The 23,878-nt window shown below is 34.1% G+C and overlaps 2 protein-coding genes across 3 annotated transcripts; both read right to left on the bottom strand.

Moving 5' to 3' along the window:
• Positions 1–956: 956 nt before the first annotated feature.
• LOC146900954 (putative disease resistance protein At4g33300) lies at positions 957–18,857 on the bottom strand. 2 transcript variants are annotated; one of them, XM_085733768.1, is made up of 6 exons: positions 18,717–18,857; positions 15,044–15,665; positions 13,050–13,453; positions 12,487–12,836; positions 4,526–4,737; positions 957–1,981 (listed from the first exon to the last, which is right to left on the bottom strand). In XM_085733768.1, exons 2-6 carry the CDS (start codon positions 15,660–15,662, stop codon positions 1,152–1,154), a joined length of 2,415 nt encoding a protein of 804 aa, XP_085589894.1. In that variant the 5' UTR covers positions 15,663–15,665; positions 18,717–18,857; the 3' UTR covers positions 957–1,151. The 2 variants fall into 2 exon arrangements, with proteins under 2 accessions (XP_085589894.1, XP_085589895.1); XM_085733769.1 differs by lacking the exon at positions 18,717–18,857 and adding an exon at positions 15,824–15,920.
• On the bottom strand, positions 18,554–22,528 carry LOC146900953 (putative disease resistance protein At5g66900). Its single transcript, XM_085733767.1, has 6 exons — positions 22,440–22,528; positions 21,701–22,349; positions 21,078–21,481; positions 20,622–20,971; positions 19,707–19,915; positions 18,554–19,600 (listed from the first exon to the last, which is right to left on the bottom strand). The coding sequence occupies exons 2-6, from the start codon at positions 22,344–22,346 to the stop codon at positions 18,768–18,770; spliced, it is 2,442 nt and encodes an 813-aa protein (XP_085589893.1). The 5' UTR covers positions 22,347–22,349; positions 22,440–22,528; the 3' UTR covers positions 18,554–18,767.
• Between the last annotated feature and the right edge of the window lie 1,350 nt (positions 22,529–23,878).

Genomic DNA, 23,878 nt, shown 5'->3' with positions numbered 1-23,878 from the left:
AGCAGAGCTAACAGTGTAACAGTTAGTAGCATGTACTCCCTCCGTTTCAAAATACATGTCCAAGTCAATCACTTCACATATGCCAATGCACAATTTTGACCGTTAATATCTTTAATTATCTAAAGTAAAAAATTATAAAAATTTAATATTTTGAAAATATTTGTCGAGACAAATCAAACAACATCTTACATGCTAATATTTGTATTTATACATTAGTTAAAAAGTATGGTCAAAGTAAGTCAAGTGAATAGTGCACATTGCAAAAATTGGACATGTATTTTGAAACGGAGGAAGTAACTTCCAAATCCAATTATCGACACGGTCAACCTGAAAAGAGAAGTTAGATAGGCGAACAATACAACTCCTCCTCCCAGGCAAATAACCTATGGCGCCACCTCCAAGCCTCACCATTAACACCCCACCCTCTCGCAAACATAGCAGCCACCGTATCTAATTTATTCTCCGCTAACTCAAACAATCTCTCATACATCTCGCACAACGGTTTTCCCTCAATCCAAGGGTCAAACCAAAACAAAGTGGACTCACCATCCCCCACCTGACGCATAATATTCTCAGTCAACCACCCGGTATCGACCTCCCCCACATCATCCCTAATATTCAAAAAATTCTTCCCCCACACCGACCCCCCCCCCCCCCCCCCCCCCCCCAAAGAGCAGCAAAGCCGCCCAACATCCGATACCAAAGACTCTCCCGCTCCTGTAAAATCCTCCACCACCACTTACCCAAAAGAGAAAGATTAAACTCCCTCAACCTCCGCACACCCAAATCTCCCTCCTCCTTTTGCAAACAAACTGTCTCCCATTTTATCCAAGTAATTTTCCTAATATCCTCAAATGAATTATTGACAAACAATTTTCTTGTGTATGAATTATTTCTTCCAACCATACTCTTTAGTGACTCATTTATAAAAAATAACATGAAAAAAATGAATGATATATCCAAAAGAGAAATCCTGAGATTTATTGAACTTTCCTAATAGTATTTCTTTTACAGCCAAGTAAGGCTGTTTTACATTTCTCAATCACAAATATCAATCACTTAATCCAAAAAAATAATAAAAATCAATAACTCCAAAAATGTAAAGAAATCCATAATTACCACATGCAGTCAATTCCCAAATATCATTACTGCTAATTGTCAAGAAAATTTAAATTGAAATCTTCTTCAACAACCTCTACCTTTAAATCACCAAGGATATTTTTGTAAGGTTTCCATTTGTCAGCAGTCTCTTCATCATGACATACCACATTCTTTAATCCCTTAAGTTTCTCAACTGAGGGTGGCAAATCAATATTCGAACAACCTCTCATATTAAGCTTTTCTAATTTCTCCAACACACCAATGTTCTCAGGTAATTGACTAAGGCTTATGCAACCAGAAATGTTTAGAAATTTTAGCATATGAAGATTTGTGATTGAGTTTGGTAACTCTAATAAACCGCTGCATGAACTTAACCTTAGTGATTCCAAATTGACCAATTTTCCAATTCCTTCATGAAGTACACTAAGCTTATGACAATTTGTAATACTAAGCTTCTTTAGAGATACAATGTTGGAAATCACATTTGGTAATTCCACCATATCACAGTAGTCAAAATTCATCTCCATCAACTTTGGTAGCACTTCTGAATCTTCTATTGTGCAATTTTCAAATGCTTTATTCACATTGCACATAAAAAAGGAACACTTCTGAAGATTTTTCAATTGTAATACAGTTTTTCCAAGGGAAGGAACCAAAACTTTCTCTAATCTGATTCGTTTGAGATTTGTTAGATGATCAAGTAGCTCGAAATTTTCTAGTTCAGCATGATAAAAGTCATAATTTGTGATTATCAAAACTTTTAGTTTGTTCATTTTCTTCATGAACATTGGTAGTGTACACTTCTTTTCTCGAAAGTATAAGATGAATGCTTCAACTTCAGTTGGCTCCAAGTTACACCATTTTGAAGTAAATGTTTCATCTGCAAACATATTCAATAATATAAAGTATTAGATATATAATTTAGTTACAAGTTAGTCATATAGTAGTATATATACTTGAAACCACTTCATTAAAAGGTACCTCTTATCATTTGTAATATTCACTTTTATCATCAATAAAAAGATTTTTTGAGCTTTCTCTCATTTCTTCCGTGCAGGGCCGGCCTTGAGGGGGTGCAAACAGCTCAACCGAGCTGGGCCTCCCCCAAGGATGGGCCTCAAAAAAAAAAAATTATACCCAGTAGTATACTATCCAGTAGTACACTATCCTGCAATAAAGGGGGGTGCAAACAGCGCATGACTTTTGATTGTTTTGTGCAGGTTTAATTTTCCTCTTGCTTTTGGTGTTAGGTGGGGATTCCTCATGTATACGGTAGTTATTTTCACCTATGGGTGTACCACATATATACGGCACGTTGTATTTATCTTTTAAAAAATATAAATAGAGCATTGCTCTTTTAAAAAAAATACGTTTTGATTTTATCACTGGCCTCTTTTCATTCCCAGAGCCGAGCCTCCGAATTCTCAGGGACGGCCCTGCTTCCGTGGATATTATGTTTCCTAACATTTCCTAACATAGTTTCAGAGCTAATTTGGTATCCACTCTAAAGGATATTTACCGCTGCATTTTCTTGAGAAAATTTAATTTTCTCTTCTTTTTTTCTTTTCTTTCTCATTCTATTTTTTCTTTCACTTTCTTGAGAAAATTCATTTTCTCAGTCTTCTCCTTTGCACTTCTGGATCAAATTTCTTTGATTTGATTCTTGTTTGCATGTCTTCTTATTTGCGATTCTGTTCGCAATTCGGTTACTTCGATCCGATCGTCTTTCTTTTGATTTCAATCTGACTCAAGCAAAAGGTTTATCTTGCATACTAAGTGTCTATCTTGCATACTAAGTGTTGCCAGTTGCGATTCTGTTCGCAATTCGGTTACTTCGATCCGATCGTCTTCTTAAGCATTTGTTGAAAGGTTTATCTTGCATACTAAGTGTTTCGATGATGCATTGGTGATTGCTTTGGCTAAGTTTGAGCCTATTTTGGATTGTTATTGTTCAAGGAAGTTATATTTGTTGTTGACCTTGCCTCTACTGTATCACTTGATCTGCCATGTCTTATTTGGGTGTTAACTGCAACTTTTACAACAATGGAAGCATCTCATGGAATTTATTGATATAAGAGGCACTTTTGTTTGTAGCTTTCTGGATAAGATAAAATGGGATTTGCATATTGTTTTGTTCCTAGATTGTATGTGAAGTTTTTGGTGAGGTTCCATATATTGTTGGACAATGTTGATGTCTATTAGAGCCAGTTTTGTTCCTTTATGTTGGAGTCTAAAGGTTCAAGCCTGGAAGCAGTTTGGTTGCTTGTCCTGCATTTTATGCATTTTGGTTTATGCTTGTGATATGTTAGGTTTGGCAAATTGGCATGACCATCAATCTGAGTACTATATGTTGATGGCTCACTGATATGTTTGAAGCTTATGGATTGAAGAAACTTAGCTTCTGATTACGTATCATTGTTTAAGTATTGTTCAAGTCAAATGTTCAATGACTTGATTCTTCTAATTTTCTGCCATGAGATTATTCTGTTTGTGGACTATGGTTCTCCACAGCAAAACCTCCTTTTGCTTGGTGTATATGAGCAGAAGACATTTGCAAGTTTATGCTCAAACGATTATTTTTTTCAACTGGTATTGGATGAGGCTTATTGTACACAATACAATTTGTTGGTATTTTGTCTCTTCTGTTGTTGATTAGCCTATGATGGCTTTGATTCTTGTTGTGCTTCTATCCAAGGATGGTTAAGCGTCGTTATTGTGCTTTTGTCTTGAGTAATTAAGTACTCTTGATGGTTAAGTGTTGTGCCTTTAAAGGCTTTGTTGATGATTGCTTCTACTGGATGGTGGTTAAGCGTTGTTTTGTTGCTTCTTCCTCCAAACGGTTAAACCTTAAGTTGTGGTTTCCTTTTGTTGGATAAACATTTGATTGTTGACTATGCTCTTGACCGATGTATTTCCTGCATCTCTCCTTTCATTTGTTTGATGTACTATTGTATTGTTCATCCCAAGTTGGAAGTGTTGTGAACACCTTCCAACTTGCGGGGGACTATTAGAGATATAGTTTAGTTACAAGTAGTATTAGTCATATAGTAGTATATATACTTGAAACCACCTCATTAGAAGGTACCTCTTATCTTTTGTAATATTCACTTTTATCATCAATAAAAAGATTTTTTGAGCTTTCTCTCATTCCTTCTGTGGATATCATGTTTCCTAACATAAAGTACTCTATCAATTTGTCTATCGGAGACTCAAATAGAGAAAAATTCAAGTCACACGCGTTCTCTGATCTTTAACTAAAGTTTATCTATATGACTATATCAAGTTTTTATGAAACTTTTACTTCCAACTTTACTTTTCATTTTAACTTTATAATTTTAATTTTGTCCTTTTCATTCAATTAAATAACCCAACGCAAAAAAATATGGTAACTTTCATTTGCGTTAAGAGAGAAATATGAACAAACCAGTTGAAATGGATAATATCTGGGCTGCAATTTGAAACTCATTCTCAGCATTCCACCATGAAGGGAAATTATTTCCACTTGTGTCAATTATGAGTCTATTCCTTTTGTCCTCTGTCTCTTGGCTATTATTATTACGGATGGCTAGCTCCCGAAGAAGACCATGTTGTGAAACATAGTGGTAGTTGTAGTCAGTTGTGCCACTTGCAACTTTCCTGATCAATGAAAACAAGTCTTATGAGTTAAGTTGCTTTGAATAAATTTCAAGATAAATTACAAAGTATAACACAATGTATTGTTTTTAAGATAAAAAAGGGTAAAATAGTAAAATTATAACATAAGCTCTCCATTTCCTTTCCTTGTTGGTTTTTTAACTCCCAAACAAGGGGAAAGTTTTCCCTCCTTTCTCCCTTCCCTCCCTTTCCTTCCCTTCCCCTCCTAAGCCTTTCCTTTCCTTCCTCTCAAAACTCGCAAACAAAGCCTTAGAGAACACTAAGGCAGAGAGAAAGTAGAAGAAGCAGGTCTACTAGCTTCAACTCAGCCGGAATGACCTGTGTCCAAAAGGGTACCTCCAAAGCTGCCTTGGCATATACCAAATAGTTGGTTCCATTGCAAAAGAATGCACGAGAAGTGTTATTTACAACATCTTGTTTAGGCAACAAGATCTGTTCTATGATAATGTTGATTCTATCTCATTAGGTGTTCAAAGCATCTTTGTGAACCTGGGTGTTTAGCTAATAGCTTCTGTCATTTCTCTGTTGCTGTTCTTTTAGCAGTTGCTTTGTTAGTTTAATTCATTGAGGAGTTGCACAAGTCTTCCTTATTATAGATCTCTGTGATGTAATGTTTTGCACCCTCTTTTTGTTTTGATGTAAGCACTTTTGTTGTTAAGGGTTCTGGCCCTCTCCAAGTCTTTTATTAGGTCAAGACCAACATTATAAAAAACGATAAAATAGTAAAAAAAAACAATTAAATGAAAGGTAAAATTGGAACAAAAATGTTTCATTTTATATTGTACAATATTATTTTTTTGAAGAAGTTATAGTGTACAATATTGTTCTTGTTTCTCTTATTGTTGTGGATTATTGATATTTTAATGAGATTTAACTAATTTTAACTAATAATTTAAATAATGTTATAAAAATAATAAAACGGTTTAAATGAAGGGTAAGATGGAAGAAAAATCCATCACAAAAGGGTGTATCTCCTTTGTATATTGTTATATCTTAGTGGAAACGTACAATCCGCTTTTTTATTGTACTTAATTGTATTTCTATTTTATCCAATTTTATTATAAAATTTTTAGCACGCACCACACTCAAATAATATTTGTAAATAAAATCAAAATAAGTTCCCTTTATAGTGCATGTTATTTTTTCATAGTATGTTTTTTTCTTATTAAGATATCGTCGTTCTTATTTAAGTGAGATTGTTTCTATTAAAATGATCATTTATCTAAATTTTTTAATTAAAATTTTAAATAATATTATATAACAAGCTATATATATTATATAACAAGCTAATAAGCTAGGTAGTAGTTACCTCAAAAAAAAAAAAAAAAAAAAGCTAGGTAGTAGTGGTGGTTATTTGCATACCGAACATTTTTTACTAACTATTTGGCCTCAATAAGCCTCAATATCCATATGACTTAGGATCTTTGCGTCTACTATGAAACTAATCCATACGATTGGGTGAGAGTCGGTTACCAACTATCCCAACACCATGATGTATGGGTCAGTGTTTTAAAACCCGAACCGACCCGACCGGTCCGGGAACAGGAGGGTGCAGCGAGTCGGGCAGGTTACAGGACCGGATATGCAATTAACCTGCTGAAATCCGGTGTGACCCGGTCAGGTCAGTGGGCGGACCGTTGAACCAGTTTAGCACACCCGATCCGTTTTCCTTTTTTGTTTTGTTTTGTTTTATTGTTGACTATGTTTAGAACTTACGGGTTTGTAAGTCTATTATTTTTTTGTTGACTATGTTAAGAACTTACTTGGGTTTGTAAGTCTGTTATATTTTAATTTTCAACAATGTTTAGAACATACTATGTTTTAAAGATGGAATCTCAATTAGAACTTAATTGTGAGGTTTTTTATGCAGCACTATTGTTTAATGTATGAGCTAATTTGAATTTGGATTGGAATTAGCTTGAATTGTGCTGCAGTTAAGAAATTAACTTGCAAACTTGCAACTGTGGATATAATTTTTTTTAATGTACGAACTTCAAATAAAAAAAACTACAAGATTTTTTTTATCAAAATTTTATTCATAATGTAGTTTTTGGTCATAAATATTTTATATAGACCTGGTCAATAGTCATGCGGTCCGGCCAGTGACCTACTGGTGCGACTAATGAACCATTGACCCAGTACCTTGACTGGGTCGATCAACGGTCTGGGTTTTAAAACATTGGTATGCAGGCCCGGCCTTGCGGGTGCGCAAGCAGCTTAACCAAGCCGAGCCTCCAAAAGCTACGGGCCTCAAAAAAATAATTAAGTCTAATATTCATACCCCACTTGAAAAAAAAAATTATATGTTACTTCTTTTTCTTTCTTCGTTACACATTTGCATTTTTTCTAGACTCTAATTCTCCTTTCTGGACATAAATCTGATGCTATCAAACCACCCCCAATTTGTATAATCACTTAATCAATCGATTTGGAAAGCTATTTCATTACAAGAATCCCAACAATCATTTCTTTTTCGCTCAAACCATTCGTTTTTCCCTTTCCCACAACGGAGGAGTGACAAATCCAAACGACACCGTTAGGTAAATTTCACATTTCTTTCACTTAATTTTTTTTATTACGTTTCATGTTTAGAAGTTTTTTTCTGCTAATTTTTTAATGAAGCTTAGTTTAAAAAAAAATTGCGTTTTTATTTTATTAGGGGACTATTTTAAAAAGAGAGTCGAGCCTCCTATTTCATAGGAACTGCCCTATTGGTATGGGTGGCATTTAGGGTGGGTGAGGGAAAGAGTTTCCTACCATGGAAAAGTTTATTTTGACCATTAAATCAAATAAAGAACATATTCTTATCATGGTCTGTCCACATCATATCTTTTCTCATATTGTCTCTAACCTCACTCATCCACCCTTTCTTCCACCGCCCTTCTCTCTTTTACTGCCACTCACCCACCTCAGCGGATTCGTGTTACCCCAACCTCATTAGATTTGTGTTTCACATTGTGTGATTCTCTATTGTTCTACTTCTTCTTGCATTATGGGTATCTTATTCGGAGTGCCACCACACACCACCACAGACAAGTTTCCGGTCACCACTTCCAGGTCTCTCTTTTTTTGCTAAGTTTGGAGACTAATAATAAACAAAATTAATTTAGTTTGATTATGTTGTTGAATATGCCTTACAACTAGCTTTTTATTTTTGTTTCTATTTGGTTGTTGATTATTCCTCTTTATTTTAGTTTGAGATTGTAATTTGTAATTGTTGTTTTTGGACTTTGAGGAATGTTACACTTGGTTTGCAGCAGGAACCAATAAACAACCTTAGATCTCATTAAAAAAAATTGAACAAAATGTTACGGCCAACTTTAGGTCTCCTTTGAGGAATTTTCTGAGTTTCTTTTTATAATATTTTGTACATTTTTATAATGCATACTAGATTTTTGGCCCGTGCTCCGCTCGGGTTTATTGTAAAGGGATTGACATACGAATAATAAAATGCAATATATAATAGGTAGCGGTGAAAAAATAACATGTGATAATCCATAGTAGACAAAATAAAACACGTCATAAAATGTATGACATCTGAAATATTATAAAAGAAAATCTGGTAATCCTATCAATATCAATAATTCAGGTATATATAACCAAGTTTACATGAAAATTAGGGTAGCCGGAAAAAAGTATAAAATAGAAGGCATCAAACGTGATCATTGATATGCTCATAGTTTCTAGAACAAACATGCAGCATCAAATAAGTGTAGAAAATATTTTCTTCAAAAACAAAAAAAAAAGGCAAGAGGATAAGAATGAAATTGGTGGATTGCATTTTTTTGGATGAAATTTGTTAGGTTAAATAATTGCAAACCTAATAAAGCAAATGAGCGGGAAAAAATTAGGTTAAATAGCTGCAGACGTAACAAAATTAATAAAGAAGGATAAGTGTAGAAAATATTTTCATAAAAAAAAGGTTAGATTTTTGACCCGTGCTCCGCTCGGGTTTATTGTAAATGGATTGATATACAAATTATAAAATGCAATGTATAATAGGTAACGGTGAAAAAAATAACACGTGATAATCCATAGTAGACAAAATAAAACACTTTATAAAATGTATGACATCTGAAAATATTATAAAAGAAAATTCGGTAATCCTATCAATAATTCAGGTATATATAACCAAGTTCACATGGAAATTAGGGTAGCCGAAAAAAAAGTATGAAATAGAAGGCATCAAACGTGATCATTGATATGCTCATAGTTTCTAGAACAAACGTGCAGCATCAAATAAGTGTAGAAAATTTTTTCTTCAAAAAAAAAGGCAAGAGGATAGGAATGAAATTGGTGCGGTGCATTTTTTTAGATGGAATTTGTTAGGTTAAATAATTGCAAACCTAATAAAGCAAATGAGCGGGAAAAAATTAGGTTAAATTGCTGCAGACGTAACAAAATTAATAAATAAGGATGTGTGTTTCTATATTTTGTTTAGCTGCAATTTTTTCAGCAAAATTAGTAATTGTGGTTCACGGCCTCTATCATGGATTCTAAAGTGAATGGAGGAATGTTCTTAAATGGGTTAAGTGAGATTGCTTCAAGTGGTGGGTGAGAGAGACATGGAGAAGAGTGAAAATAATCATGTGTCGACTGTCTATGATAAGAATATGTTCTTTATTTAATCTAATGGTAAAAAAAAAAACTTTTCTATGGTAGGAAACTCTTTCCCTCGCCCACCTTAAATACCACCGCATGTGTATGTGTATGCTTTTATTAATCAACTCTTTTAACTCCAAAAAATTATGGAATTGAATGTAATAAAAATAGTGTTTTGTACATTTTTTTGGATATTTTAAAACCAAGTACCACAACGGAAGACATTTTTTTTCCTTCTTCAAAGATCATGTATGTTACTTCATCCGTCTTAAAATATGTGTTCCCTCTACTACTCCCTCCGTTTCAAAATGAGTGTCGCTTTAGCCAAAAAAAATTGTTTCAAAATGAATGTCGCTTTCAGTTTCCAATGCAATAATAACTTTTTCTTTTCAATTGTACCCTCCAATAAACCAAAATACTTCTCTCTCTAGAATTTTCTCTCCGACCTCTCTCTAAAAGCTACACAAACCTTCCTCCTCAAATCCAAACTCTTAATTTCCGATGTAGTGTCCTTGAGTGGTGGTGCGACGAGGTGCATCCTCCGCACCACCGGCGACTCCCGCTCCTTCCGGCAGTTTTTGGGTTCAGATCTGTCACCTGGTGTCTCTCTGTTCGGTTGTTGGTGCAGTCTGAGAGAACTAGGCAGTGTGCCTAAGCCTCGTCGGAGGGTGTGTGGAGCTATAGGGAGGCGGCGCCGCTGGGTGGCTCCACTGTTGGTGGGTTGCGCCGCCGCGTCGGGGTGGTTCTTCCTTCCCTCTTGTAAGGCTGCGGTTCCGTTGTTTGGTTCTGCTTTGGTGGTGCTCCGTTTTTGCTTCAGATCTGGTGTTCGATCTACTTCATCTCCTACATCTTGTTGGTCTTTTCCGATCCTCACCTTACTCACACGCCACTTGCTGTTTTGTTCCTGTCTATTGCTGGCTGTTCTTGTCGGTTGGTGGTGTGAGGGCCGCCTATGTCAGTGGTGTTAGGATGGTGGTATTGTTCATGGTTGTTAGGTGGTTTGAGGTGGTGCTGGTGAGGAGGGTTTTTGTTTGCGATGCAGAGGTTGTTTTGGTGGTAATGGTAGTGCCGTGGCATGGTGGTGATGCTCGGTGGTGGGGGTGAGGTGTGGAGTTGGCAATGTGCAGGGGTGGTCGGTGGTGGTGACGGACGTGTGGTGTGGTGGGGGTAATGTTTGGTGCCAATACGTGTGATCCGTTTCCAGCGGCTGCAGGTGTGGCGACACCTCATTCATTTACGATTAATCCTCCTTCAACGAACTCCTGGATCGTTCGTCGTCGTAAGGATCGTGGCGGTTGTGGTTGTTCGCGCAGGTGGCCGTGGTGTTTTTGATTTTGCTTGTGTTGGTGACAGACACCCCGTGTCACTGTTTGTTCGTTATTTTACCATTTCGACGAAGTACTCTGTTTTGGTGGTGTTGTTGTGATGGTAGGGATGCGTGGTGGTGGTGGTGTTTCGGATGAGGTGGTGGCTTTGCGTGGAGGTTCGTGGGGTTGTCTTGGTGAGGCTTCGATGGGTGGTCGCAGATTTGGTGTCGGAACGGTTTGGGCACTAAAGCTTTATAAGGGGGATTTGGTGGGGGATTTCTTTTGGAAGCTGTCTCTGTTACTCGGGTCCTTGTTCGTCGTCACTAGCTCTTGTTTGTGATTTTGGAGTTGTTAAGGTGTTTAGGGTGTTTGGAGGAAGTGGGTACCTTTGATTGAACCTTTTCTTCTGATCTGTTTGTTGTTTGCATCATCGCATATCAGGTCGTTCGTCATACTTTTTGTGTGCTGGTTACCGGTGGGCCGGTTAATTTTGCTTCGAGATCGGGAGTCGGTGTCTAGCTGCATTCTTGTTTGACGTGATTTGGTGTTTCTCTGGTGTACCGGGGTGAGGGGTGCCCTTCTGATTTGGTCATAGAGGCTGGTGGGCCGATCACTTTTGATTCGAGATCGGGAGTCAGTTCTTTTGATCAAGTTTGATTTTGGGTTTTTTATGGTTTCTTTCGGTGGATCGGAGGTCGATTGATGGTGGAAGCTGAATGATCTTTCAGATAGGTGTTTTTTCGGAGGTGGCTCTGCTTTGGTGTTTAGGTTGGGAGTTTAGATTTGATGGGAGTTGTTATTTGGGGGTGAGTAGTGACGATGAGCGGCGGTGTGGGATTTCGTTTTTACAGTGGTCGCTTCCGTGATAGGGTATGTTTAAGGTTGTGGCGTGATTTTAGGTGGGGTTGTCCTCAGGGGTGTTTTTTAGGGTGTTTATTTCAGGTGTTCCGCCTATATACGGCGCCTGATGTTTGTATGCTCCGTTTCTCCGATCTATGTTCGTCTTGAGCAGGGATCTGGTAGTTTAATAAAATTTGCTGTTTCAAAAAAAAAATTGTACCCTCCAATAATACTCTGCACACTACTTCCAAAGTATTACTTTTAAAACTAACCAATAGTTAATAAGGATAATTTGGTAAAATAACCATTCTCTTTCTTTTAATTATTGCATTTCTTAATATGTGTGTAAACACCTAAAACAACACTCATTTTGAAACGGATGGAGTATTTTTTTTATTTCTAATTATTTGTCATTTTTATAATATTGGTGCAATATTTATTATTTCTTTCACTAGCATACCTTTGGTTATTACTCCATTCGTTTCAAAATACATGTCGCTTTTTTCGCAATGTGCATTATTCACATGGTGGTTATTTTTGCAATGTGCATTATTAACATTTATGCTTTTATATAAATACAAATGTTAGCATGTAAGATGTTGTTTGATTTGTCTCGATAAATATTTTTAAAATATTAAATTTTTATAATTTTTTACTTTAGATAATTAAAGATATTAATAGTCAAAGTTGTGCATTGTCATGTGTGAAGTGGTTGACTGCGACATGTATTTTGAAATAGAAAAAGTATATTTCAATATTTAACTACTCCACTATAGGTAATAAATGTGTTTCAGTAAATAAAATATAATTTAAATTAAAATCAACTTTATTGATCATTTAAAAATCAAATTTAAGACTGATGGAGTAGTATAAAACGGTATATAGGACATATCCATCAAATTATTTAAAAAACAGTCATCAATATCATACCTTGTGCTGTTCAAAATATATATATATATATATATATATATATATGTCATACCTTGTCACAATAATATCAGCCAGGTTTTGGTCAACCAGTTTACAAATTCTCTCCAATGCACTAGCATCATCCTCACCCCTTAGTTCTGCACACATATCAATAAGAGCAGCAGCTGGGATCCTCTGGTTTTCAGGAAATAAGCCCAAGTCCCTAAAACACTCCATGGATTTAGAATCCAACACATCTAAGCTCTTTTGTAGACAAGATCGCACGACCTTGTTAAAATCAAGAATTGAACTACCAGCTGACAGTTCCCTTGCTCTATTATTCCAAACTATCTGGCGTTCGTTACATAATGATTTGCCAGTTACGAGAAGTGCCAAGGGAGAACCCTTACATCCTCTTACTATCTGCATCATATTGTCACCAAATTAAATACTATTATTACAAATAAAGCATTGACACGGATACTAGACACAACACCCATGAAAATTTTAAAAAAATAAAATTAGCTGAATGTAAACGTTGCCAATGTCGTGTTGGTATTGAACACCGAACAATGTCGGTGCCACAGAGATTATATTTAGGGACGCAGGAAAATTTAGTAAGACCATAGAAATCACCTCTTTCACAACATGATCTGGAATATCTGAGCTGCTCATAGTTAAGGATGCTGAATGCTTAAATAGATTTATAGCATGTTCTTCAGAAAGAGGTTTCAAGACGAGTAGATGGCCATATCTTCGAATTGCAGTTCTTGATGTCACCAAAATCTTGTAGTTTGGGATATCAAACACAAAATTGTCAACAAATGTTTCTGATCCTTGCCAAACATCGTCCAGGACCAACAATATTGGGCTTTCTTGCACAATTTGATTCATCAAATTTTTCAATTGGTTAAACGTGTCTTCTTCGCTTTGAAAATCAGGAACTGGGTAACTACTCTGTTTAAATAGTTTCTCCACTATAACATTTAGCTTTGGTGTTTTCGCAAATGTAATGAAGAATATGTTTTTCTTGAACATACCTAACCAGAAATCATAAACATAATTTAGAGGTCTGCAAACCATATTCTAGTATATGCAAAAAGAATAAAACAAGAAAACAATGTTTTTGGGTAAATTACACAGTTTATCCATTAACTTCAATTCTAGGTAACACTTTTGTCATTTTTTTTTCTTCCAATTTAATACTTTATCTTTCGTCCTTTATTGTTTTTTTTTTTTTGTCTCAATTTAATCATTTATCTTTTTTGTCCCAATTTAATCCTTTTTACAAGAGTCTTATTACTTTGACATGTTAGAAATTTCCTAATCAAACATGTATACATCAATATTTTTGGGAGAGTAAGATGGTCTATAATTATTGACGTTGATAACTCAATAATAAACTTGTTATTGACGATGACATAATTGAGATTTTACCATTCTCCCACCATCCAACCACCACCACCATGACGAGATTTCCTCTCTATTACCTACAACCATCCTCCCACCACTGTCCTCTACACCACCACAGTCACTATCTCCCGACCACTGTGATCGTCATCGGTCACCACCACCACATCGTCCTCACCACCATTCTCCCTCTCTATTCATTGAAAAAGTTCAATACTTCAATTTCCAATGCATTGAGTTCACAAGTTTCCATAAAAACTTATTATCTAAAGTCCTTAAAGAGTGTCCTTAGGGTACTGGTTAACATTTCCCTATATATATTATGAAGGTGTCTTTTAGCAAAGTTATAACTAAAAAGTGGATATCACACCTTGAGGTGTGGCTTGCTAAAAGACACCTTAATGGATGACTTCTAACAAAACCCATATATATATCTTCTCTCATCATTGTCCTCAGGGGCGGATCTCTATTGAGACCCCCAGGTGCCGTGGCACCCCCTAATAAATTTTTTTTTTTTTTGTATATAGTAAACTAGTATAGTACCCTTGAGACACTTTTAGTTCACACTTGTTTTGTCTGAGTCTCTCTCTCGGTACCCCCTCTCCTCTCCATCCTCACATATCAAAACGCGATTCTCACTTCTCATGTTGGTATATAATATATTTGGAGCTTTAGTCTTGTGTTTGAGCTATTGCGGTGATTTTTTTTTTTTGGATGAAATTGTATATAACTTTTATGAATTTCAATTATAATATTTAGTTCATATTTACCGCACCCCCCAATATTTTCGGCAAGATCCGCCATTGATTGTCCTCCTCATTGTTGTCAACTACCACCCCCATAATCATCATCGACCTTCACAACCGTCTAGATATCGATAACAACGGCATCAGGGAGGGAGGGAGAGAGAGGAGTTGCTGAAAAGTGGGGAGATAAGGAAAAGGAAAGAAAAACTGAAAATATCGTATTTGTATACGGTGTGGGGTATTTTACAAAATTTGTGTTAGTTTATTTTTTCTTTTTAAAAAATTATATTTGAACAACAATTTTGCAACAAATTTTGAACAACTTTCTCTTTAATACTTAGATTATTCTTTTTTGTTTGGGTAGGAAGTTTCAAATATAACTTCATCACAAGAAGAATTCACAAATATCTAAACCAATGAAGCGCACGACGGAAAGAAAGGAAAAAAATTCGCCAACAAAATCATAGTACGTACCTTTTACTTTTTCATCCCAACAAAACCTTTTGGCCAACGTAGACTTACCCGAACCACCAGAACCAGTAACAATAACAACAGAGACACTAAGCGCATCCTCTCTGAAAAATATCTCCTTCAACTTATTGAAATTATCATCCGACCCAACAATAAAATCAGGTGGTTCAGGAGGCCGACAAACATTCTCTAATTCAAACCTTTCATTCCTCACCTTCCTAGTCTCCACAAGTATTTCCAATCCAGTCCTTGCAATTTGAGCTATCATATCAAGACCAAAGAATCTCTTAATCTCTTCATCCAATGCTTCAAGTTCTTCTTGATACTGTGCCTTTTTGTAACAACAATTCCACCACTGGATTTTGTCTTCATTAGAGCATTTAAGAACAAGTTCTTTTCCATCTTTCATTTGTTTGATCAGTGTCTTTGTTTCATTAGGTGAATGATCCAATTTCTTCTTGAGTTCATCTATTTGATTGATCAATGGTCCTAATGATTGGAGGGTAGCTTCTAATCTTTCTAGAGTTGGTTTGAACTTCAAAGCTTTCTTCTTCATGTCAACAACTGAACTCATTAGTTCTTCAACTAATTTCCCAACAACAGTATCTAGAACCACAGCCATGATCTGCTAAGAACAAAAAACCAAAGACACCCAAAATCAAAGGTCAAAAACTATCTAAGAAAGGTCAATGAAAGTCAAACATTCAGTTTTTCTTATTAAAATTAAAATAATGATTGAAGTACTTTCTTTTTTTTTTTGAGCAAAATGATTGAAGTACTTACTAACAAAAGAATACAAGAAAAAATGATTTCTTTGATAATTGACAAATATCTTGGATTTTGTATTTATTTATGCATGATTTTTGTTTGACTAGTTCTTTGATATTTTGACAGCTAATTTAGAATTTAATCTTGTGGTCCCGTGCGTCATATGCTTGCACGTGGTGAAGCATTTTTCCTTTGTTCACTCTGTCTTTTGGATGGAATCATGTGGATAACCCTATCTTGATAATTTATGGATCTTAGATCAAGTTTTAAAAAAAAAAATTACCCGTTTATATAATATATTATATACTCCTTCGGTTTCAAAATGAGTGTCATTTTAGCCGAAAAAATTTATTTCAAAATGATTATCACTTTACATTTTCAATACAACTTTAATTTTTTTCTTCCAACTTTACCTTCAATAAATACTCCAACTTTTCTCTCACACAATTTTCAATGCAACTTTAAGTTTTTCTTTTTCTTATAAAGTAAGGACAGTTTAGTAAAAGTGTTTTGTCTAATAATTATTTCATTCAATTCTTTAATCTGTGTGCAATTGACTAAAACGACACTCATTTTAAAACAGATGGAGTGTTTTTTTAACAAAAACAATGAATGAAACATCTGTTAATTATTGGGTTGACATTCAAAATCACCATTCTAACAAAAAAATGTAATCAAAAAACGCAAAATCATTGTAACATGATGTTTTGAATTTCGAGTTAAGTTATGCTCCCATACTAAAACATGTGTGTAAAAATTATCAAAACAAGAACAAAATTATCATACATGAGAAGAATGGATTTCATTGCAAAATCAATTTCTCTTTTTGTTGATTTAGTCAAACACGATCGTTCTTTGGTTGTTGTAGAATTATTAAGGGCCACCATAAGCATACAAAAAACAATGAAACAAAAAATTGAGGATTCATGCATCAAGTAGAGACACAGTCCATTTCTAAAACTAAAAAGAAATGGAGGATTATTTCTTTAGAAAATAATACGTTTTGTTATAGCAACTCTAAATGGCAAATAGGAGATAGAAAATCAATAAACATTCAATAAACAATCCCCTAGTAACTACGAAATCAACAAACATAATTTTAATTATCTTAAGGACTTAAATTCACTGTCATCGAAATCCAGATCAATTGGACAAATAACAGAAGTCTTAACATTATCATTCATTTTAAAAAAACATAAAAATAAATAAAAACATTCGGCACCCCAGGGCCGTTCCGATAAAATTAGAGGCCATGTTCAATATTAAAAACGGGTCCCATTGGAAAAACAAGATTTTTTTTAACCAATAGTAATTATTTATTTAAGTTTTAAATAACATAAAAAATAATTATTTTTATAAATTAAGTAAAAATAAGTTTGTATGAGAGGAGCTAACTAACTTGTACTGAACCTGACTGGCCACTAATTGTTTTAATATTAAAAATTGGGTTCATAATAAAAAGAATCGCCAAAAACATAAAAAGAATCATCACTTTGTTTATTGCAAAATGGATCTTCTTAAATATGTTGGTTGTTGTTGCTTAAAAAAGTGTATTTGCTATCTAAATAAGAGCAAATTAGTACTATCACATGCATGATTAAACTTAAAACAATATAAAAAATACTAATTATTTCACACATGTTTATGCCTAAAATGCATAGAATTAACTTATAAAACATTGGGTTAATTAAGTAAATGATCCCTATAAATATTCAGAATTTTGTTTTTGGTCCCTACAAAATAAAATAATACTTTTTAGTCCCTATAAAATTTTCCATCAGCATTTTTAGTCCCTATAAAATTTTTCCATCAGCATTTTTAGTCCTTGTCAAAAATTTCCATATTACTATTTTCTTAAAAAACATATTATTATTTTTTTAAAAGGAAATAATAAAATAGCTCAAACTAAATAAAATTTTAAACAGCAATTAAATAGAATTCTCTTTTCTTTTTCGCTCTCACCGAAGATATAAGAATTAAGGTTACTCACCTTTTCTTCTTCCTTCCTCGACAACATTTTGTTGTTGTGTAACAAAATGTTGTGAAAGTACATTCTGTTGTTGTGTAACAAAATGTTGTGAAAGTTGATGTTCTTAATAATGATGTGCAAAATGGCGGTGGAGATAATCTTTAATTAGATAGAGGTTAAAAAATCCAAATTATGTTATAGTTAATGATGAATAAGGTGTTTTATCTGAGTTGAGTTTGATGATGATGGTCAGGATGTTGGTGAAGATGATGGTGATAATGACGATGATGGTGTTTTTGATGATAAATATGATTTCACATGAGCTTTTGGATGTTTAAAGGCAATAGCATATTTTTTTTTTTTTTAAGTATATGTACGTAGTACCCAATTAGGAAGGAACTAGCTAGGACATTATCTACTTACTTTTATGGTTTGCTTGCTTTATTATGAGTTTTTTTTTTTTAAAAAAAAAATTTGTTATGGAGTTTGAAATTTTAATTTTTATGTTATTTTAAATGTTTAATTTGTATGTTAATTGGTGTTCTATTATAGGTATATATGTCATTTATGTGTCATTTAAATATTTTTTAAAGTCAATTTTAATTTTTCATAAACTCATACAAGTGGAGTTTACGTGTCGAGTCTATATAAGATTTTTGAGTCTATATACACACAAAGACACACACGAATGATTAAGTTAACAGGTCTTTCATATTCTACTAGTATTAACTAAATGTCAATTTTATAAATCTGTTTCTAAACAAAATATCATCAGGTTTATCGACCAAATGAAATCCTGAGATTTATTGAACTTTCCTAATAGTATTTCTTTTACAGCCAAGTAAGGCTGTTTTACATTTCTCAATCACAAATATCAATCACTTAATCTAAAAAAAAGTAAAATCAATGACTCCAAAAATGTAAAGAAATCCATAATACCTTCTCATTTGGTTCTTGAATTCTGCAGTCAATTCCCAATTATGATTACTGCTAATTGTAAAGAAAATTTAAATTGAAATCTTCATGAACAACCTCTACCTTTAAATCACCAAGGATAGTTTTGTAAGGTTCCCATTTTTCAGCAGTCTCTTCATCACCACATATCACATGCTTTAATCCTTCAAGTTCCATAACTGAGGATGGTAATTCACTTATATTTGAACAACCTCTCATATTGATCTTTTCTAATTTCTTCAACTCACCGATGTTCTCAGGTAATTGACTAAGGCTTATGCATCCAGAAATGTTTAGAAACTTTAGCTTATGAAGATTTTTGATTGAGTTTGGTAACTCTAATAAACCACTGCATGAACTTAACCTTAGTGATTCCAAATTGACCAATTTTCCAATTCCTTCATGAAGTGCACAAAGCTTATGACAATTTGTAATACTAAGCTTCTTTAGAGATACAATGTTGGAAATCACATTTGGTAATTCCACCATATCACAATAGTCAAAATTCATTTCCATCAAATTTGGTAGCATTTCTGAATCTTCCATTGTGTAATTTTCAAATGCTTTATTCACATTGCACATAAAAAAAGAACACTTTTGAAGATTCTTCAATTGTAATACAGTTTTTCCAAGGAAAGGAACCGAAACTTTCTCTAATCGGATTCTTTTGAGATTTGATAGATGATCGAGCATCTCAAAATTCTCTAATTCAGCCGGAAAGAAGTCGTAATTTGTGATTATCAAAACTTTTAGCTTGTTCATTTTTTTCATGAACATTGGTAGTGCAAACTTCTTTTCTCTAAGGTTTAACACTAAAACCTCAACTTCTGTTGGTTGTAAGTTACACCATTTTGAAGTGAATGTTTCATCTGCAAAAAGATTCAACAATCAATGTTGAAGTACTCTATCAGTTTGTACGTTCAAGCAGAGAAAAACTCTATCAGTTTGTGAGTCAAGAGAGAAAAATGAACAAACCAGTTGATATGGATAATATGCGGGCATCAATGTGATACTCATTCTCAGAAGTCCACCATGAAGGAAGATTATTTGCACTTGTGTCAATTATGAGTCTATTCCTCTTATCCTCTGCCTCTTGGCTATTGTCGCGAATGGCTAGATCCCGAAGAAGACCATGTAGTGTAACATAATGGTAGTTGTAGTCAATGGTGCCACTTGCAACTTTCCTGATCAATGAAAACAAATCAAAGACCGTGCATTCAAAAAGAAATTAGTAGTAATGACCTTGAGTGAAGTTAGTTAACTTCTTGTTGTGAATTAAGTTAGAAAAGTTTGTTGTAAAGTTGTTAGAGGAGTTTACTTGTTACTCAAGTAATATAAACTATAAATGGATTAGCTCTCATGTGTGTTTCCATTAGAGAATGATCCTTACTCCTAACATAAAATCTAACAAATTAACTTTTATAGTTTAAAAAATAAACATAATAACCTAAGTACTCCCTTCGTCCTATATTGCTTAACTCAACCTCATAAAATCAGTTTGTATGGTGCGGATTGTATCCACTTATAAACACATTGTTAGGTCATATCACATTCAATGTGAGATATTTGGAGCATGATCTGAATCGCCCAATAGTGGAAACCTGATAGTAAGTGATCCAACAGACCTTGAACAAGCTCTGATACGATCTAAGAATTTGAGTTTGACTTAACTCAACCTTCCAAACCCACATGATTCTCTTCATTGAGAAAAACTCAAGTCTCGCATTGGAAATATAGAACTCTTGATAAGAATTTATAAAGAGAGACAATCATCACTTTACAAGTTGGTTTTGTATGGATGAGCTAGACCAAATTTCAACACTCTTATCGTAAACTATATACCATATCAAACTGTTTAAGAAACACCAATCAATATTCAATATATAATACCTTGTAACAATAATATCTGCTAAGTTGAGGTTGACTAGTTTATAAATCTTCTCCATTGCACTTGCATCATCATCGTTCCTTAGTTCTGCCCACATATCAATAAGTGCAGCAGCAGGGATCCTCTGATCTTCTGGAAATAAGCCAAGGTCCCTAAAACACTCCATGGACTTGGGATCCAAAACATCTAAGCTCTTTTGGAGACAAGAAAGCACGTCCTTGTTAGAATCAAGAATTGACCTACCAGCTGATAATTCCCTTGCTCTGTTAAGCCAAACTATCAGTTGTTCGTTAATTAACGACCTTCCACTCACTCGAAGTGCCAAGGGAGAACCGCTACACCCTCTTACTATCTGCAACATATTTTGTACATTAATATACATCAAAATATATTTACAATGAGAAATGGAAGGCAAATAAGTAATAAACCGCACTGCTTAACAGGACTTTAGAAATCACCTCTTTGACAACATCATCAGGAACATCTGAGGTGCTCTTAGTTAAGGATGCTGAATGTTTAAACAGATTTATAGCATGTGCTTCAGAAAGAGGTTTCAAGACGAATGGATGACCGAATCTTCCAATTGCAAATCTTGATGTCACCAAAATCTTGTAGTTTGGAATCTCAAACACAAAATTGTCAACAAGCGATTCTGACCCTAGCCAAACATCGTCTAGGACTAACAAAATTGGTCCTTTCTTCACAACTTGTTTCATCAAATGTTCCAATTGGTTAAACGTGTCTTCGTCGCTTTGAAAATCCGGAACATGGTAACCAGTGTGTTGATACAGCTTCTGCACTATAGTATTCAGCTTTGGTGTTTTTGCAAAGGTAATGAAGAAAATATTTTCCTTGAATTTACCTAACCAGAACAATATTAAAGAAGTATTAAGAATGTGGTTTTCAAGTGGCAAATGGTAAGTTCTTATTGAATGTGTGAAACAAATTTAAAGTTTATTCCACTTTTAGCTCATTACACTAAAGTGACATGTACTAAACTAGTTTCACATAAAACATCATAAAAAAAGAACAATATTCCTCACAAAATCTAAACCAATGAAATACATTAACAAAATCATACCTTTTACTTCTTCATCCCAACAAAACCTTTTTGCCAACGTAGATTTCCCCGAACCACCAGAACCGGTAACTGTAACAACAGAAACACTAACCTCATCCTTCAACAATCTCATCTTCAGCTCATTCAAAGGACCATCCAACCCAACAATAAAACCAGGTGGTTGAGGTGGCAAACAAACACCTCTTAATTCAACTCTTTCACTTCTCACAACATTAGCATTTCTAAATTCAGCATGAAACTCTCTAATCTCCAAAAGTGTTTCCAATCCAGTCACTGCACCTTGAGCTATCATATCAAGACCAAAGAATCTCTTAATCTCTTCATCCAATGCTTCAAGTTCTTCTTGATACTGTGCTTTTTTGTAACAACAATTCCACCACTGGATTTTGTCTTCATTAGAGCATTTAAGAACAAGTTCTTTTCCATCTTTCATTTGTTTGATCAGTGTCTTTGTTTCATTAGGTGAATGATCCAATTTCTTCTTGAGTTCATCTATTTGATTGATCAATGGTCCTAATGATTGGAGAGTAGCTTCTAATCTATCTAGAGTTGGTTTGAACTTCAAAGCTTTGTTCTTCATATCAACAACTGAACTCATTAGTTCTTCAACTAATTTCCCAACAACAGCATCTAGAACCATAGCCATGATCTACCAAGAACAAAAAATAAAACCAAAATCAATTAGTCAAATATCATGTGTTGTGATTAAAAAATAATGAAGGGATAGTGATGAACTTACTAATAAACGAATGTGCTATAAAATATTCTATCCGATCAATTCTTGTTTCAACTACAGCTGTTTTTGTTCTCACTAAATCTTTGATAATTGAGCATATCTAGGATTGTGTATTTTATTTATATAATTTTTGTTTGACAAGTTCTTTGATATTTGGACAGCTAACTTAGAATTTAATCTTGTGGTCCCTTGAGCATTTTTTTTTTTTTAAACGGGGTCCCTTGAGCATTTGATAACATATGAATTTCCTTTTCTATATAGTGGTTAAATGTACAAGCATTTTTTTTTTGTTCACTTTGCTTTTAGATGGAATCAAAGACGACTTAGTGGAGTCAACATAAATTTAGTTGTTTAAGATCTAGAAGGAATGAATGAGTTTTTGGTTTAGTTGTGGACTTGTTGTCAAGACTCAAGCCAAACTGAAAGGGTCCTTTAATTCCAGTTTGAAATGTTAAAATCTTGGTTAATTTGGATAAAATATCAAATTACTTACTATAAAACATGAAGAAGAAAAAATTACTTTCTTTATTGGTTTAATGAGCATGTTCCCATGCACAACCCTAAATTAAAATTAGGGTTAAACTAGACCATCGACCCGTGCTAACGCACGGGTCATACAAAAGAACAAATATAACGCAAATATGAAAGTAAATACTTACCTTGAATCGAAAAAAATAGTATAATTCAACTTATAAAATAAATTGCCACAAACGTTTTTAATGTACCATATTAAACAATTTCCATGACATCGACCCTGTTACAGAAAGGAAAAACACTGAATCCTAAATGTCTGATTCATGGAGATTGAAGAAATTCGATAACAAAGCAGATAGTTCCAGCATTCGAGCAAGTTAAACAACTTTAGTGTCGGTAGGCTCAATCTTGATACGAACAGCCCTGTTAGGTTTTGTAACCGATGCCTGACCAGCTTCACCATGTTCAACAGCCACAAAGTTAATGCTATCAGATGACCTCTTAAGACTTGTCTTGCTGGTTGGTGTGTCAATCACAGAGGTATTGCTGCATGAGTCTTCAACCTCCTGTACATCCTGCAGACATTTGCGTAAAAAAATTTGTTTAAATTTCTTACAGATTAAATTTTCTGCATTTCATTAGTAATTGTAGATTATTTATAATTAATCAATTAAGTACCATCTTAACATTATAATTGTTTGCTAAAACTTATAATTTTAATGCCATCATTTTTTAGTGCAAACATTCATTTTGTTTTTTCATGCTTACAATTCAACATTCATTTTTTTAGACATTGGGTCAAACATACAATTGGTATATTACAACACAACCTAAATCACAGAAAATAAAAGAATTAAAAAGTATGCCATTTTAATCAAATAAGCTCGAGATTAACATCGTTCTCATTAAGTGTTGAAAGACAATCAACTTTAAAGGAAAATCGCATATAATATTAAATTGAGTAATCA

The sequence above is a fragment of the Medicago sativa genome, chromosome 8 (genome assembly GCF_051527215.1).
Source record: "Medicago sativa cultivar Bolivia chromosome 8, Bolivia_mono, whole genome shotgun sequence".
NCBI classification, from domain to species: domain Eukaryota; kingdom Viridiplantae; phylum Streptophyta; class Magnoliopsida; order Fabales; family Fabaceae; genus Medicago; species Medicago sativa.
Note: the sequence above shows the minus strand (reverse complement) of the source record. Positions and strands in the feature narration are given on the sequence as shown.

Coding starts and splice junctions, on each gene's coding strand:
- LOC146900954 (XM_085733768.1), bottom strand. CDS start 15,662: ATGGCTGTGGTTCTAGATACTGTTGTTGGGAAATTAGTTGAAGAACTA. Junction 13,454..15,043: donor TTGGGATGAAAAAGTAAAAG/GTACGTACTATG, acceptor ATTTCTGGTTAG/GTATGTTCAAGAAAAACATA. Junction 4,738..12,486: donor GCTGATATTATTGTGACAAG/GTATGACATATA, acceptor TTCATTGATCAG/GAAAGTTGCAAGTGGCACAA.
- LOC146900953 (XM_085733767.1), bottom strand. CDS start 22,346: ATGGCTATGGTTCTAGATGCTGTTGTTGGGAAATTAGTTGAAGAACTA. Junction 20,972..21,077: donor CTGATGATGTTGTCAAAGAG/GTGATTTCTAAA, acceptor AATATGTTGCAG/ATAGTAAGAGGGTGTAGCGG. Junction 19,916..20,621: donor GCAGATATTATTGTTACAAG/GTATTATATATT, acceptor TTCATTGATCAG/GAAAGTTGCAAGTGGCACCA.